Source organism: Ciconia boyciana, chromosome 4 (genome assembly GCF_034638445.1).
Source record: "Ciconia boyciana chromosome 4, ASM3463844v1, whole genome shotgun sequence".
NCBI lineage: Eukaryota > Metazoa > Chordata > Aves > Ciconiiformes > Ciconiidae > Ciconia > Ciconia boyciana.
The window spans coordinates 64,310,434-64,326,488 of NC_132937.1; the positions used below are offsets into that span (position 1 = coordinate 64,310,434).

The 16,055-nt window shown below is 37.6% G+C and overlaps 1 protein-coding gene across 1 annotated transcript in view; it reads right to left on the minus strand.

The window, feature by feature from the left end:
- CNTNAP4 (contactin associated protein family member 4) overlaps positions 1-16,055 on the minus strand; it is a 237,999-nt gene that overhangs the window by 86,616 nt on the left and 135,328 nt on the right. Inside the window, exon 4 of the mRNA XM_072859037.1 lies at positions 4,440-4,587. Coding sequence (XP_072715138.1) covers positions 4,440-4,587 — 148 coding nt within the window. The remainder of the gene's footprint in view (positions 1-4,439; positions 4,588-16,055) is intronic.

Below are 16,055 nucleotides of genomic sequence, written 5' to 3' on the forward strand. Positions count from 1 at the left end.
ATACCCAGGGTGCCATAACGTTTTCCTCTTTCAAATTTACCAACTACTCTCAGCTTCTAATAGTCCCTGGACTTGAACATCAGTCTCCATGGGTTTTCTCTACTCTACTGTTATAAATAAGGAAAATAAAAAAGGTTGATTTGCTTTGTGAACACTCATCTTCTGTTTTCACAATTTACAGTGTGTCTTTCTCAAAGTAATATAATCTAAATCCTTAGTATACTGTGAAAATACCTTTGGAAGTGATAAAATGCCTCCTAGAAACTGGAAATTCTAGAGGCCTCCTCACACACCATAGGATCCAGAGTTCTAGTGATCCTGAGCAAAAGTTTTAGTTGCAATATCTTTTTTTGAAAAGCAATTTGATTTTCGTTGATCTTTAAAATTATTGAAATTAATGCTAATGCTCTATAAGAAGAAAATTTAAACCATGCAAACTCTTTGGCATTTTTTATTGGTTTTAGATATCCTTATTCCTGGCCAATTATATTCAAGTGAGAAATCTGCTCTGGCCCTTTCCAGTTTTGGGGAAAGTAGACCTGAAAAGGTTCATAGTGTTCAGAAGAGTTAGGTAAATCAGGATTTAGGTAAATCATGCTTTAAACAAAGCCTTTGGAAAAAAAAAAGTGGAATGTTAAAACTGTTCATAATCATCCACATTTGAAATGAACTTTTTTACAATCACATTCACATCAAGCCCTTGAAAGCAAATTATCCCAGTTATGAAGAGGGTGGGAAGTCCTTTCTTTGACTGATGTAACTCTCTCATCGATTTTATGCATTCCAGCCAGGAAGGAATACTCAAAAAGCCTCAACACATTTAACGGTGTTAGAGGACTCTCGAAGAGGGTTTGTGTATCACAGTATCTGCAGTGCTTCTTGTTAGGCACTCCATCTAACAATGTTTTAACACATAGCATGCATTTAGTTCCCAGTTATCTTTCTCCCATAATTTTATACAATTGTCATTTTCGCATTTAAAACCATCTTTCTGTTTGTCATATGAAAAAGCTTTTTTTTTAGCCTACTGGTTTTCAAGAATGGAATGAGAAAGAGAGCATTGTAATGAAGGGAGAAAAGAGTAAGCCAAAGAGACTTCTAATTTCCTTTTTTTGAGTGCCAGGAGATTGCTTAACCTGAACTCTGTTTCGTATGGCTTAATTGTCACAATCTGACATTTCAGGAACAAGACACAGGAAATGTCTGTAGAGATTAATCACTCTCTTTTGCACAGACTAAATAGGAAGAACTATCAGGCAGAGGCTGAGAGAGATTTTGCGGCGGGGTTTTTTTGGCAGCACAGAGTGTTTGTTGTGTGGTCATGGCACAAGAAGATTTCATTAGTCCACATGAAGCCAGGTAGTTTACCTGAGGTAGAAAACATCTTTCTTTCTTTCATGAAAAAGACTGTAGAAGAGGAGTAAGAAAACTGAGGAACATGGCAGAAGTAGTAGAGTGAGGAAGGAGAAAAACTAAACACAAATAATACAGGGGAACTCTTAATTTTTCATATAACTCCATAACTGACTACCCTTATTTAGCCTTTCTATTCCACAAGTGCAAAGAGGCAAAAATAGAAGGACTTGTTCTGGATGTATGCTTTACAAACATATAAAAGGTGACAGTCCTTGGCCTAAAAGATTTACAGTAAAAAAGGACTTCTATGTAAAAAAAAAAGGAAACAAAACTCATAATAACCTGGTTTATCCTATGGACAGCTATCATGGACATTACCAAACCTCATTGAGACTGTAATTAAAGGGGAAACATCAGTTCTGAGGATACTAGGCTAAGTTATTCAGAGCAGCTATTTGTCTGGAAGACAGCAGAGCAGCAACTTGAAAGTAGTGCCAACAGTTGTCCTGTAGTATTCATATCTTATTCTTCTCACTAAGATAGTAATGACTTATTTCAGATGTAATAGACATGCATTTATCAGTATCACTTTACAGAGTAGTGAGATCAACTTTTTATATTCTTGTAGTTTTAGTTTTAGTTGTGTAATTTGCAACAGATAAGACTGAAGGAAGAAATTGCTGCATTTATACTTGAATACAGAACACAGTTCTCATATTCGGTGGTAAATGGAAAGAGAGTTGCTTACTCTTACAATATAAGATGAGTGAGATCTCTCTGAAGGGAAGAAAGAGAAATGGGAAATCTATAAAGTGTGAATTAAAGTTAAAGTAGGTATCATTTGCATTTCTGCTTTGCTTCATTTTCTGGTCCCACCTGGAAAAGTTCATAGCAATTCAGAAAGAGCCAGGCATAATTACTGCAACAATAACTACATGTCCTCCATGTGTCTGATAAATGGAGGAAAAGACTGGAGAGAAAGAATTCATCTTTCAAATTATTAAATATATTTTAGAACTATAAGACTATAATCACCTGGTTTGTCTTCAACAGCAACCACCGAATTGAACTACTAAAAGCACATGGTAATTCTAGATGTTCAAAATAAATAAAAAGATAATAAACACTCTGCAATTCATTTTGAATGAAAGCATTTATACATAGAAAAAATAAGCATTTCAAGAACTTACAACATCATTAATACAGAGAAAATCTTAACCAGCTTTAAAAAAGTTTCTGTATTTTTAACACTATCATGTTCTTTATGTACTACATTACAGTGGATAATGGATGAAGTAAATATTCCTTCTAAATTCAGCTTAATCTTAGAAGATAGTTATCACTGATTTGTTTCCATAAGCTATCTATCTATAGGGTTGATCCCGTACCAAATAAGTAAAATACAGAAAAATACATAATCTTCCTCAAAAGTAGTTACTGACCACACACAAAATATTTTAACTGTGTAACTGCTTATTCTATGTGTTTTATTATCTTTAGTAACATGGACACCGTCCTCTTTTTCTCCTTTAGACTCGTAGATTTTCCATTGGCAGCATGGCAATAAGGATATCACAGAAGAGAGCCATAAGATACCTTGCAAGGTGTGGCAGAGAAAATTACAATAGTGAACACAGGTAATTAAAATCTGGATTTTAGGCAATTACAAAAGAGAGCTCTTCAGTTTGGAAATGTTTGAGAGCAAGACTTTGAGTAAGGATTTAAACATAGTTGAATGCACAAGGTAAACGACTGGGAAGAAGCAAAGCTGATTGACTTTCAGTGAAGCTTAGGGACAGGAAAGAATGTACTCTCATCAAGTACCACCGACAAGAGATTTCAAATGGGAGATTCAAATGAGCTTTCAGCTGGGAATGATAGAGTCATCTGTTCAGCCTCCACTTTTAACTTTTAGTAGTCCTGGTACTTAAAACAGTGGAGGTTAAGTTGAATCTTGGCCACATTTCTCAGTTACAGCAGTATCATTACATTGTTCTAGGAAACATAAGTAATGTTTCCAGTCTCCAGACAGATGTTACTGAGGAATTCTGTTTTTAGCTTCTCACAGCCTTCTCCTGGCATAAGCTGTCTCTTCTCTGGGATGGGGTAGTTTACCTAATTTCTGAGGTGACCTATCTCCTGCAGCTAGGCTGAAATTTTCAATATCCTTAGTTCATGGTCTTTTACTCATTTTACAAAGCCGAGTTTAAGACAGAAACCCCAGAGATGTATTTTACTGATGTTCAGTTTAAAGTCAGATACTAATGAATGGAACTACAAGAGAGATATATGGAGAGCATTCAGAAGAGATCAGCTGTATAAAGCATAACTTAAGAATAGAAACTGAAAAAAAAAAGTCCTCCAAAAACCAACAGATGAAAGTATTTAAAACAAGCAATTAAAGAGGTTGCTTAAAATAAACTCTGTTTCCCTCAGGGAGAAAAGGTGTGGAGAATAAAAAGCAGTAAACAACTTGCTAAGAAGAATATTTTTCAAAAAGTCCAGGGATGAAGAACTGTAACAGGAAAACAACAGGAAGATTTACATTGTCCAGCAGATCAATACAACCATAACACTTATGCATTTGTCTTCCAAATGCTTATATCAGTTATTAATGTTTTATTAATGACACAAAAATTATTCTAAAAGTACCCCTTAAATATATAACAACTTTGAAGTATCCTTCAATTGTGTATTTGTGGGTCTATCTACTTGTACTTTTATTGGCTCAGGACCAAGACCATATATATTTAAAACTGCAAACATTTTCCACATTTTGTCCTTCAGGTAGAAAGTATACTATGTTAAGATGCAGTTTTTAAGACTACCAAAAAAAGAGTTTGCAGTAAATCAGTTATTGGATTATGTCCACACGATTCATTCCAACACAGAAAGAACTGGAAAATAAGCATCACATATTGTTAGATGAAGCAGAAATAGTGAAGTCTGCACATAAACTTATTGAATCAGTTTTATTCAAGACTAAATTTAAGCTTAGAAATCTACTTTAGGTAGTGTAATTTAGGTAGCAAAAGACAATGATGAATAGTCATTTCATTTAGCTGATTCAGTGAAACACTTACTGTATGTGCATCCATACACTTCAATACGCATTCCAATTCTGCCATTCGGATTCCAGTCCAAAGGCACAAAACGGAGAAACCTTGCTTTAATGGAATGCTGAAGCTTATAGTATATGACACTGTCTGCATTTGTGTTTCCAGAAAAGGCCTAGAAGAAAATGAAAAAGAGATCAGCCACATCTGTATTGAATACGGAAATATAAGAAAGTATTGCTGATCATTTCATTTTATACTCTCATCTGGCAAACAGTCAAGCACAAGAATAAAATGTAATTGTCAGTGAATTCCATAGGAACAACCGCTGAATCAATCTTTATTCTTCTGGATCAAGTGTTAAGTCATCTGCGCATTTAGTACTGACACCACACTCATTGAAAAATCTCACACCTTCTAAAATTTAAGTCAATATGTCGTGGTTTAGCCCCAGCCAGGAACTAAGCACCACGCAGCCACTCGCTCACTCCCCCCCGGTGGGATGGGGGAGAGAATTGGCAGAGCAAAAGTAAGAAAACTTGAGGGTTGAGATAAAGACAGTTTAATAGGGAAAGCAAAAGCCATGCACGCAAGCAAAGCAAAGCAAGGAATTCCTTCACCGCTTCCCATGGGCAGGCAGGTGTTCAGCCATCTCCAGGAAAGCAGGGCTCCATCACGCATAACGCTTACTTGGGAAGACAAACATCATCACTCCAGACATCCCCCCCTTCCTTCTTCTTCCCCAGCATTATATACTGAGCATGACGTCATCTGGTATGGAATAGCCCTTTGGTCAGTTTGGATCAACTATCCTGGCTGTGTCCCCTCCCAGCTTCTTGTGCACCTGGCAGAGCACAGGAAGCTGAAAAGTCCTTGACTAGTGCAGCAACACCTAAAACATCTCTGTATTATCAACACTGTTTTCAGCACAAATCCAAAACATAGCCCCACACCAGCCACTATAAAGAAAATTAACTCTATCTCAGCTGAAACCAGGACACAATAAAACATTTCAAAACCAAACATTCCTTTCACAAAATGTGTAGAACATTGTGGCATTTCAGTGTATTGTACCATCAAATACTCTTTCATAAGACAACAGAGTGAGCTCTATGATTTCCTTTTACCGAAAGGTTAGATAAATTTCATTGCAAACCTGTGTTTTAGATGCATAGTATGCTGAATCCAAAAAGTTCTTATACTGACAGACTCTAGTTTCCAGCTAAAGAATCCAGAGTATTATAATTCAGTGTTCTGTTGAAAAAGAAAAATCATAGAATCATAGAATCATAGAATGCTTTGGGTTGGAAGGGACCTTTACAGGTCATCTAGTCCAACCCCCCTGCAAGAGCAGGGACATCTTTAACTAGATCAGGTTGCTCAAAGCCCCATCCAACCTGACCTTGAATGTTTCCAGGCCTGGGGCCTCCACTACCTTTCTGGGCAACCTGTTCCAGTGCCTCACCACCCTAGTAAAAAATTTCTGTCTTAAATCCAGTCTAAATCTGCTCTCCCTTAGTTTAAAACCATTACTACTTGTCCTGTCACAACAGGCCTTGCTAAAAAGTCTGTCACTGCCTTTCCTATAGGCTGCCTTTAATTACTGGAAGCTGCTATAAGGTCTCCCTGCAGCCTTCTCTTCTCCAGGCTGAACAACCTCAACTCTCTCAGCCTGTCCGCGTAGGAGAGGTGCTCCAGCCCTCTGATCATTTTTGTGGCCCTCCTCTGGACCTGCTCCAACAGGTCTTTCCTGTGGAAAGACCAACAGGTCTTTCCTGTGCTGAGGGCTCCAGAGCTGGACGCAGTACTCCAGGTGAGGTCTCACCAGAGCAGAGTATAGGGGCAGAATCACCTCCCTCAACCTGCTGTCCACGCTTCTTTTGATGCAGACCAGGATACGGTTAGCCTTCTGGGCTGCTAGCATACATTGCCAGCTCATGTCCAACTTTTCCTCCATCAGTACCCCCAAGTCCTTTTCCACAGGGTTACTCTTGATCACATCATCCCCCAGCCTGTATTGAAACCAAGGATTGCCCCAACCCAGGTGTAGGACCCTGCACTTGGCCTTGTTGAACCTCATGAGGTTCACACAGGCCCACTTCTCCAGCTTGTCCAGGTCCCTCTGGATGCCATCCCATCCTTCCGGCGTGTCAACTGCACCACTCAGCTTGGTGTCATGTGCAAACTTGCTGAGGGTGCACTTGATCTCACTGTCAGTGTCATTGATGAAAATATTGAACAGCACTGGTCCCAGTACAGACCACTGAAGGACACCACTCATCACTGATCTCCATCTGGACATTGAGCCATTGACCGCTACCCTCTGGATGCGATCATCCAACCAATTCCTTATCTACTGAACAGTCCACCCATCAAATCCATATCTCCCCAATTTAGAGAGAAGGATGTTGTGGGGGGACCATCTCAAAGGCTTTACAGAAGTCCAGGTAGATGACATCCATTGCGTTTCCCTTGCCCATGCATGTGGACAAAAATCTAAATTTCAACTTTTTTCCCAGGTGAGAGATAAAAAAATAAAGTATTATCATAGAAACTTTTTTTTTTGCAGTATTTAACTGATAAGACTGCTTTCCCTTTTGTTAGATAAAGAAAACATAAAGAAACATAAAGAAATGTAAAGAATAATGTAAAAAATCTAAAGAGCTGTAATCATGAACTTTAGCATCCTAAAGACTGGAGAATATCTTCTGATTTTGTTGGTTACATGTTCAGGTGTTGTGTGTCTTCTTTTCTTGTTGCCTGTTTGTGATATGTGAAGCATAAAGAATTTGTTCAAACATTTTGGATCTAATTATCTGATAAATTAGACAGAAATATATCTCTGAAATATTTTGATGAACAGAATTAAAAAGATTACATGTTTCTGGGTATATGGACAGTACTGTTGCTATAGCTGTAAGGCACAGATGCTGCAACTGCAGATGTACATAGAAACCAACATCTTTGTGTATGCAGCTTCTCTTTCCATAAGTTTTTGAAGCAGAGATGAGCTTTATTGCTTTCATTGTTTACCCTCCTATACATAAATCTTTGCACCTTCCCTCCCCTGTACTAGTAAAATTTTAATAAATTCTAATCTCTGAACATTAAATAGAAAAAAAAAAAAGAAAAGAAAAAATAAAAGAAAAGAAAACAACTAGTGAATGGGCTCATTACAGCTAACCTATTAAGCAGGTAGCAAGCAATGACAGTTAGTGACTCTGAATGTCCACACCACTTTCAGCTTCATGCTTTATAATTTCACTATCACAGGTGAAGGTGAAAGGGTGAAGGTGAAAAGATGCTGAAACAAACACCGGAGAACAGCTACTATTTGGACAATGAGGCCCTTCCAGACCTCTTGTCCCTTCAAATCCTTATTTGCAGTCTGTAACAAATATAGCTGCCAATGAAAGTGTCAATTAGTTTGTTGACTGAACCAGAACCTAGGCCCCAGAAATTTAAGTACTGTGAACAAATGAAGTGTTCGATTAAGATTTAATTTTTTTCCAAAATCATTTTCAGAGGGCAGCCACCTCATGAAAATTAGTTGTTAAGTTTTGAGTACAGAATGCATATTGCCTTTTTTTTTTTACTACAGGGTATAATTAAGCCATGTGTTCTTAATTTAAAATTAAGTTTTTGACTTCAGTAACAGCTTAAAAGTAATTCAAACTACTCCTTAAACCATTCAGAATGGTCACTTTAGAAATCAATATTTTTAGCTGTCATTTTACAAAGCTTTTATCTGGAAAGAACACATTTTAAAGTGTATCAACTGAGTTGAGTATTAAATGGGTCTTCATTGCTTGATTTTAAACACTCCAAAGGTTAAAATACATAGTTTGGGGCTTTTTTCAGTTTTAATCCTTTTCACAAGGAAGAGAAAGAGGAGGCAATCAGACAGCTTTTCCTCCAGACTACAAGTACTAAAGGCATAGCCAAAGCCTATTAAAGTAGCTTGTAGGGTTTTTAGAGGAGAAGCATATTCAATGTGACAGATACACTCCTGCCTTTACAGTAGAATGCAATTACTGTTTCATGGTCCAATCCAGCAATCGTTTAAACACACAACAATTATAACCATATAATGAGCTTCCTTCCTCCCACCCCTGTCTTCTTCAGACTGTTCAGATCATTTCATTCTTGTGCCAAATCACTCGAAGGGAACATGCCATTATTCTAGATTATGCAGAGTCCTCACAACCTACACAGGCATCCGATGGTTAAAAAGACTCAATGTGACCCTCAGTTAATATGAATGTTACACCTAATAAGCATTGTTTGCATAAATATTAATAGGGTTGTAAAGCTACCCCCTCCACTATAACTGCCTACTGAATCTTAGCTGATGCTCTTACAGATACTATTTTTATACTGCTTTTTAACAGCATGAAGACATACCAACTTCCTCAAAGAATGCAGTTTTTGAAACATGGAAACACAATATTGCAGTTTAGCCTTAAACAGTAGCAGGGGCACGCAGCAACATAGATGTCTAAGTAGATAGCTCTTCACAGCCTATTTTATTTCATGAAGGGAAGTACTCTGTGCCGTACTGAAGCCTAAAATGAGGGCCTACTCTCAAACTTGTTTTAATCCTCCAATTCAGTTTCTAACCCTGTAGTTTCTTTACCTCAAGCTATTTTAACCCTGCTTTGAAGACAGAATTATTCAGTTCATTAAGGCATCAGAAATCACACAAGACTGTATTAGTAAAGTTAAATCCTGTGTCTAGAAGGGCATCATCGAGCACAGAACAATTGTGAAGGTAAGTTTACATCAAGATAAGGTAAAAAGGAAGTTCTTTGTTTCCCTCTGCATCCTCTATCTAAAAAGCAAATGTGTTTTTAGACCAGGGATAACACCAACATCATGTCCAAAACTTCCTCAGCCAGTCAAAAAGTCCTCCATAGGTAAAGTTGTGTATGAGACATGTACTGTGTATACTGAGCCATGTTTTAGATCACTTGAACAGATGACACTTATTTACAAATGCAACTTTTACTGTATAATATACTATACATATACTGTAAAACATACTATAGGACTAAATAATATGTACAATGTTTTTACATATATTGTGTACCCATTATAAGAAATGTTACGATATTTATTACAAGTATTACTTCATATTGAATACAAATATTACTATGTTAAATAAGTATACTTAGACGCAAATTTTCATTTCATGTTTAATGACAAGAACTGGAACAGGACCCCAACCTGGATAATTTTGTCAGAAGAGGAAGTTTAGCAGTGAGGTACTAGTGTACCTCAAGAAGGGTCTGAGCTTCATTGTGTGTTTTGTGAATTCTACTACCAAAACCAGCAAAAGCAGTTGACAAAATCAGTGTGAAGTAACTAAGAACTGTTCCTATAAAATACTTGCGGTTATTGCACACTGATGGTTATGCTTTGGAGACACTGTCAAGCCAAACTTTGTACAAGTCTTTCTGCTTATGACACACACCAAAACTGTAGTTGGTATTAGTGCCAGGGGTTGTCAGGAAGTGAACAGAAATCCCAGTAGGCTACTGGAAATTTATTCATTTTAGAACATAATTCAAACTACTCTAATAATGCTGAAGGATTAACCCATCTTGAGTTATTCTGAGAACTAAGGGAGTTCAAAATAAATTATTTTCTCCCATAACTTCTAAGCTATATCCAAGTTCATATAGTAGTTTAACTATTTACTTCTCAGTAACAAAAGCAGTGTCTATTCAGATTAACCTAGCACACGGTACAGTTAACATCAACGTACATGAAATATTCACTGCACAAGAATCCAAACATTCAGACTCTTCCTTCTCATCCTCTTACCACTGTGGGAAGTTATTAGTCTTTTGAAGTCAGTCCTGAAAGTCAACAGATGTGAACTGTTTGGTTAAAGTGAAAAAATGAATGTGAATGTCCTTCACCCTAACCAGAAAACACCGTACCAGACAACTGCCTCCTTTACTTGATCTCCAGATTGGAATTATGGCTAGGAGAAAATGATTGCATAGATAAAATGATCAAAGATTGTTAGGGCTTTATTGCTGATAATCAATGATTTATGCAAAACCTGACAGATCTGTTGGCTATAAAATATTAGCAATGGAGTCTTAGTGAGGAGCCCTGTGCCATAAGTACTCACTGTATTTTTCATCAGGTCTTGTCTCTGAATTGTTTGAAGATACAGTTGAACTCTATTAGAGTAATCTTAAATTGACAAAAACACACAACAGTTGCACATATTCATAAAATTAACTGATCATAACCTCTTTTGTAAATGATAGTATATATTAATGACAACATGATTAATATAGACCAGATAGAAAAAACCTGGCTAGAAAACCATCATAAATTTTTGTTCCAGTCAATGTCCACTGCTTGTAACGTCTTCTGCTGTTTCCATAGGAGCATACTCTACCTGGCAAGTTCTGATGCATTTACATTACCTGCACATTGTGCACATCGTCTGACAAATGCTATGGTCAAAAGAAAAATATCTGATCAACCACAGGAATAACATGATTTCCAAGCAAAACAGTGGAGGGATCTTAATATCAGTGCTGTGCTGCAACCATGACTAATTACTGTCAGATATATTGATGTCTTGCACAAGATATTATGTTTACCCTTTCATGCAGTGGTTCCCTCAATCTATCATCTTCCTTAGTTACAATGGAGTTTGGGCTTGCTTGCTTTTTTGTTCGTTTTTTTTGTTAGGTTTTTTATTATATAGATATTTCTAATGTGCTTGCTTAAAAGATTTCAAATGTTTGCGGCATACTAATTTCATCATTTAATATTATAAACTTGAGCGATGGGATTCACAAAGTACAATTCAATTTGAACACAATGTTATTTGAAAAACAAAAAATAAACAAAATTAATTTTAAAAAATCCTCTAAAATAAGATATTTCAAAGGCTACTTCATCTATAATTATATTTTCCACTTAGTGTTTTTGCAGTCCATTAAGAAAGTTTTAAGAAATACCGTTCAATATTATATTGTAAATATCTCTTAATTCATTGTGCTGTAGAATTTGCCATTACAGTATAACTTATTCTACTTTTAGATCAAGAGTTCCGAATTTGAATTTTATAGCTTTTAGCATTGAAAATATTACTGGTTTTTTCTTATAGAAAATAATTTCACTTACCAAGAGGAATACAAATCTCTCATTTAATTACTAGTCATCTCTGAGTGCTATTAAAGTTACAGATGGCAAAAATGGACTATTGAGCGCTCTTCAGAATGTTTCAAAACACCATTTATTTTGCAACTGCAGTACTAATAGTTTTATACATGATGAGCTAGAAATGCAGAAAGGCAATTTATTTAATTAAAGATTACATTGTACGTAGTTATCTCATATAGCTTCCCTTCATATGAAGTTACTAAACTGTGTATCTGCTCATTCTAGAACACCTCAAGGTGAATTATTCTCATCCACTATGATGAAAAGCAGGAAGAGAGTGGATGTCTTTTGAAGAAATAAAACTCTCGCTACTATATATAGCTAGTTATTTCAAATTATTCAGTATCCAAAAGAATTCTCTGAAACACTCCAGAACAAGGTATCAGTTCCCTCCTGTAGTATCTTTTACTGTTTATGGCAGCACATTAGGGGGAATGCTTTACTGCATTAAACTGGTTGGTTGACCAGTATGACTGTGACCTAATCCTCTTTACTGTCTACTCACATTTCTTCTTAGATTTAAAACTTAAGCTCCTTATATTCATGTTTATATTATCTAGCTCATAGCCATGTCCTGTTACATGGTCCTGTCATTTACCTATTCATGCTTCTTAACTTCTTTAAGCTCTTTTTTTTGTAATAGTGAAAAATTGTAGTACCATAGAAGTGTTCGGATGTTTACCAGCTTTTAAACAGCAAAAAATTCCTAAAATTCACAGCATAAAAGACAACAGGCAGTGAAGGATGCAGGAAATACATCATACAATTAAAATGGTGAGCAAGAAGATTGGTCTGACCAGTGGAATTCCTCTATAATATACATCAACTACACTCAGTTTCTCTACAAACCTGTAAAGATAAATTGTTCCTTTTACAGTTCCCTTTTTTGAGCATAGTTTAAAATGAACTTCTTCCCAAAGACTTGCAAACTAGATCTATCATCCACCTAAAGGACAGTGTGCTGGTTTTGGCTGGGGTAGAGTTAATTTTCTTCATAGTAGCTAGTATGGGGCTATGGTTTTGATTTGTGCTGAAAACAGTGTTGATAACATAGGGATGTTTCAGTTATTGCTGAGCAGCACTTACACAGAGTCAAGGCCTCTTCTGCTTCTCACACTGCTCCACCAGCAAGTAGGCTGGGGATGCACAGGAAGCTGGGAGAGGACACAGCTGGGACAGGTGACCCCAACTGACCAAAGGGATATTCCATACCAGCTGACGTCATGCTCAGTATATAAAGCTGGAGGAAGAAGAACAAAGGGGGGATGTTTGGAGTGATGGCGTTTGTCTTCCCAAGGAACTGTTACACATGATGGAACCCTGCTTTCCTGGAGATGTCTGAACACCTGCCTGCCAATGGGAAATACTGAATGAATTCCTTGTTTTGCTTTGCTTGTGTTCCTGGCTTTTGCTAAACTGTCTTTATCTCAACCCACGAGTTTTCTCACTTCTGCCCTTCCGATTCTCTCCCCCATCCCACTGGCAGGGAGTGAGCAATTGGCTGTGTGGTTCTTAGTTGCCAGCTGGGGACAAACCATGACAGACAGCTAAACTTTGAAAACAAGTTAAGCCAAATTATTTAAACGTCAAACAAAATAATGGAATCAGCAAGCCATGACATACTTTCAGCCAATAACTGGATTGTATTTTATACCAAATTATTTTTCATTCTACTTTTGTACTTTGTTTGCTGACGATATCTTCTTAAAAAAGTCACTTAGGTACTTAGATTTATGTAAGTAGTGAATCTATGTTTCACTTATAATGAATGTCCTGGTTTTGGCTGGGATAGAGTTAATTTTCTTCCTAGTAGCTGGTATAGTGCTGTGTTTTGGATTTTAGTATGAGAATAATATTGATAACACGCTGATGTTTTGGCTGTTGCTAAGCGGTGTTTACACTGGTCAAGGACTTTTTTCAGCTCCCCATGCTCTGCCAGGTGCCCAAGAAATGGGAGTGGGCACAGCCAGGATAGTTGATCCAAACTGACCAAAGGGCTATTCCATACCATATGATGTCATGCCCAGTATATAAACTGGGGGAGTTGGCCGGGGGGTAGCGATCGCGGCTCGGGGACTGGCTGGGCGTCGGTCGGCAGGTGGTGAGCGGTTGTATCTTTTTATTATTTTATTTTTTTTTTTTCTTTTTTTTCCCTCCCTTGGGTTTTGTTCCTCTCTCTCTCTCTCGTCGTTTTCCTTCTCATCATAATTCATTATTATTATTACTATTATTTTGTTCCAATTATTAAACTGTTCTTATCTCAACCCATGAGTTTTCTTACTTTTGCTCTTCTGATTCTCTCCCCCATCCCACTGGGGGGGGGGGAGTGAGCGAGCGGCTGCGTGGTGCTTAGCTGCCAGCTGGGGCTAAACCACGACAATTAACTAAAAAGGAGATGCATAATCTTGAAACAGCCTGAACTAAAAGCATTTGCAAACGCATTTTAGGGAACAGAAAGAAGCAAGAAAACAACAACTATTAAAATTAATGAGACCTCTATAAATGTCAAAACACTTGAAAAAGTAGTTGTCATTATCACCAGTTCTCAGATAGGAAAATTTAGAAAAAAGCAGGTTAAATGTTCAGCACACTGTGAAATAGCTGGTCAGATGTCTACATAAAACTGTATCTCCCACCTCCTAGACTTAAATCACTGCAATTTACTCTATGGCAGTGGTAACATGAAAGCAGAATGACTGTTGTCCCTGTTATTTTTATTAAAAAGTGAATATCACAACCTTCAATATAAGTAAAAGGTGAAATTCAGAAACTACTTTTTCTTAGTCGAAAACATCTCAGTAGAATCTCCATGCTAGGTATCTTGTCAACAATCTCATTTCTTTACTCTGTAAACCAAGCCTAGTAATGCTAATGCTAAGTAACATATTAATATCGATACAATATTATCCAAATAATTTTGAACATGTTATTCAACTGTAGTAAAATGATGCAGCAATCAGATGGACAGGCTGCATACTGCTGTTAGTGCCATCCTTCTTATATAAAGTGTCTCATCTGTGGCTTTTTGAGAGACCTTTTTCACTCCATCACTTTTCCTGACAGTGATGTATCAAACCTCAAAACAGAAGTGAATGCCTAAATAGAATATATGAAAGAAGAACTATGGGGTTGTTAGACAGAGTTTTCTAACACTTGTGGCTATAAAAGTTACTAGTTACTCTAACCAGATGCAAAAGAAATACTTGGCTATTGTACACAAGTATAGTAAAAGCGTAGACTCCACTGTTGATTTTCATTCTGTCATATTTGAAAACTGGCTGAACAGTTGGGCCCAGAGGGTGGTGACCAGTGGCATGAAACCTATGTGGAGCCCATTAACAAGCGGTGTACACCAGGGGTCAATACTGGATCCAATCCTGTTTATTATCTTCATTAATGATCTGGATGATGAGACAGAGTACACTCTCTGCAAATTTCCTGGTGACATCAAAGCTTGGAGGAGTGCCTGATAAACCAGAGTGTTGTGCTGCCATCCTCAACAAGCTGGAGAAATAGACCAACAGGAACCTCATGACATTCAGCACAGGGACGCGCAAAGTCCCCAAATTAAACATGAGCCAGCAATGTGTCATTACTGCAAAGAAATCTAATGGTATCCTTGGCTGAATTAGACAAAGTATTGCCAGCAGGTGATGGGAGGGGATCCTTCCCATTTATTCAGCACTGGTGAGGCCACACCTGGAAGTACTGTGTGCAGTTGCGGGCTTCCCAGTACAAGACAGAAATGGACATACTGGAGAGAGTCCAGGAAAGGGCCACAAAGATGATGAAGGAACTGGAGCATCACCCATAGGATGAAAAGCTGAGAGAGCTGTTCAGCACAGAGAAGAGAAGGGTCAGAGGGGATATTATCATTGTCTATAAATACTTGAAAGGAGGACATAAAGAAGATGGAGCCAGGCTCTTTCTAGTGGTGTCCCATGATAGGACAAGAAGCAGTGGGCACAAACTCAAACACAAGAAGTTCTGTCTGAACATAAGGAAAACTTTTTACTGTAAAGAAATAATTTTTTTCCAGAGACCTGGAACACCTAAGAGGTTGTGTAGTCTCCATCCTTGGAGATCTTCAAAAGCCCTCTAGACATTTTCTTGGGCAAACTGCTCTAGGTGACCCTGCCTGTGCTAGGGGAGTTAGACCAGATGACCTCCAGAGGTCCTTTCCAACTTCAACCATTTTGTGATTCTGTGATATTTGGTTTCATTTTATAAAATGGATTTTTTGTATGGACTTTTTTTTAGCCAGGTGGTGGGAGGCAAAAAAACAGAGGTTCATAACGTAACACCAGACTGAAATCCTAGTGGAACCCCTGTGAGGCTCAGACCTCCAGGTTCACCTCCTCCATGCTGTAGGGACTAACAGTGTTAACATCTCCAATGCAATGCAAGGGAGTGCACCAAAAATTTGATACACAAACCACCCCTCAGAGA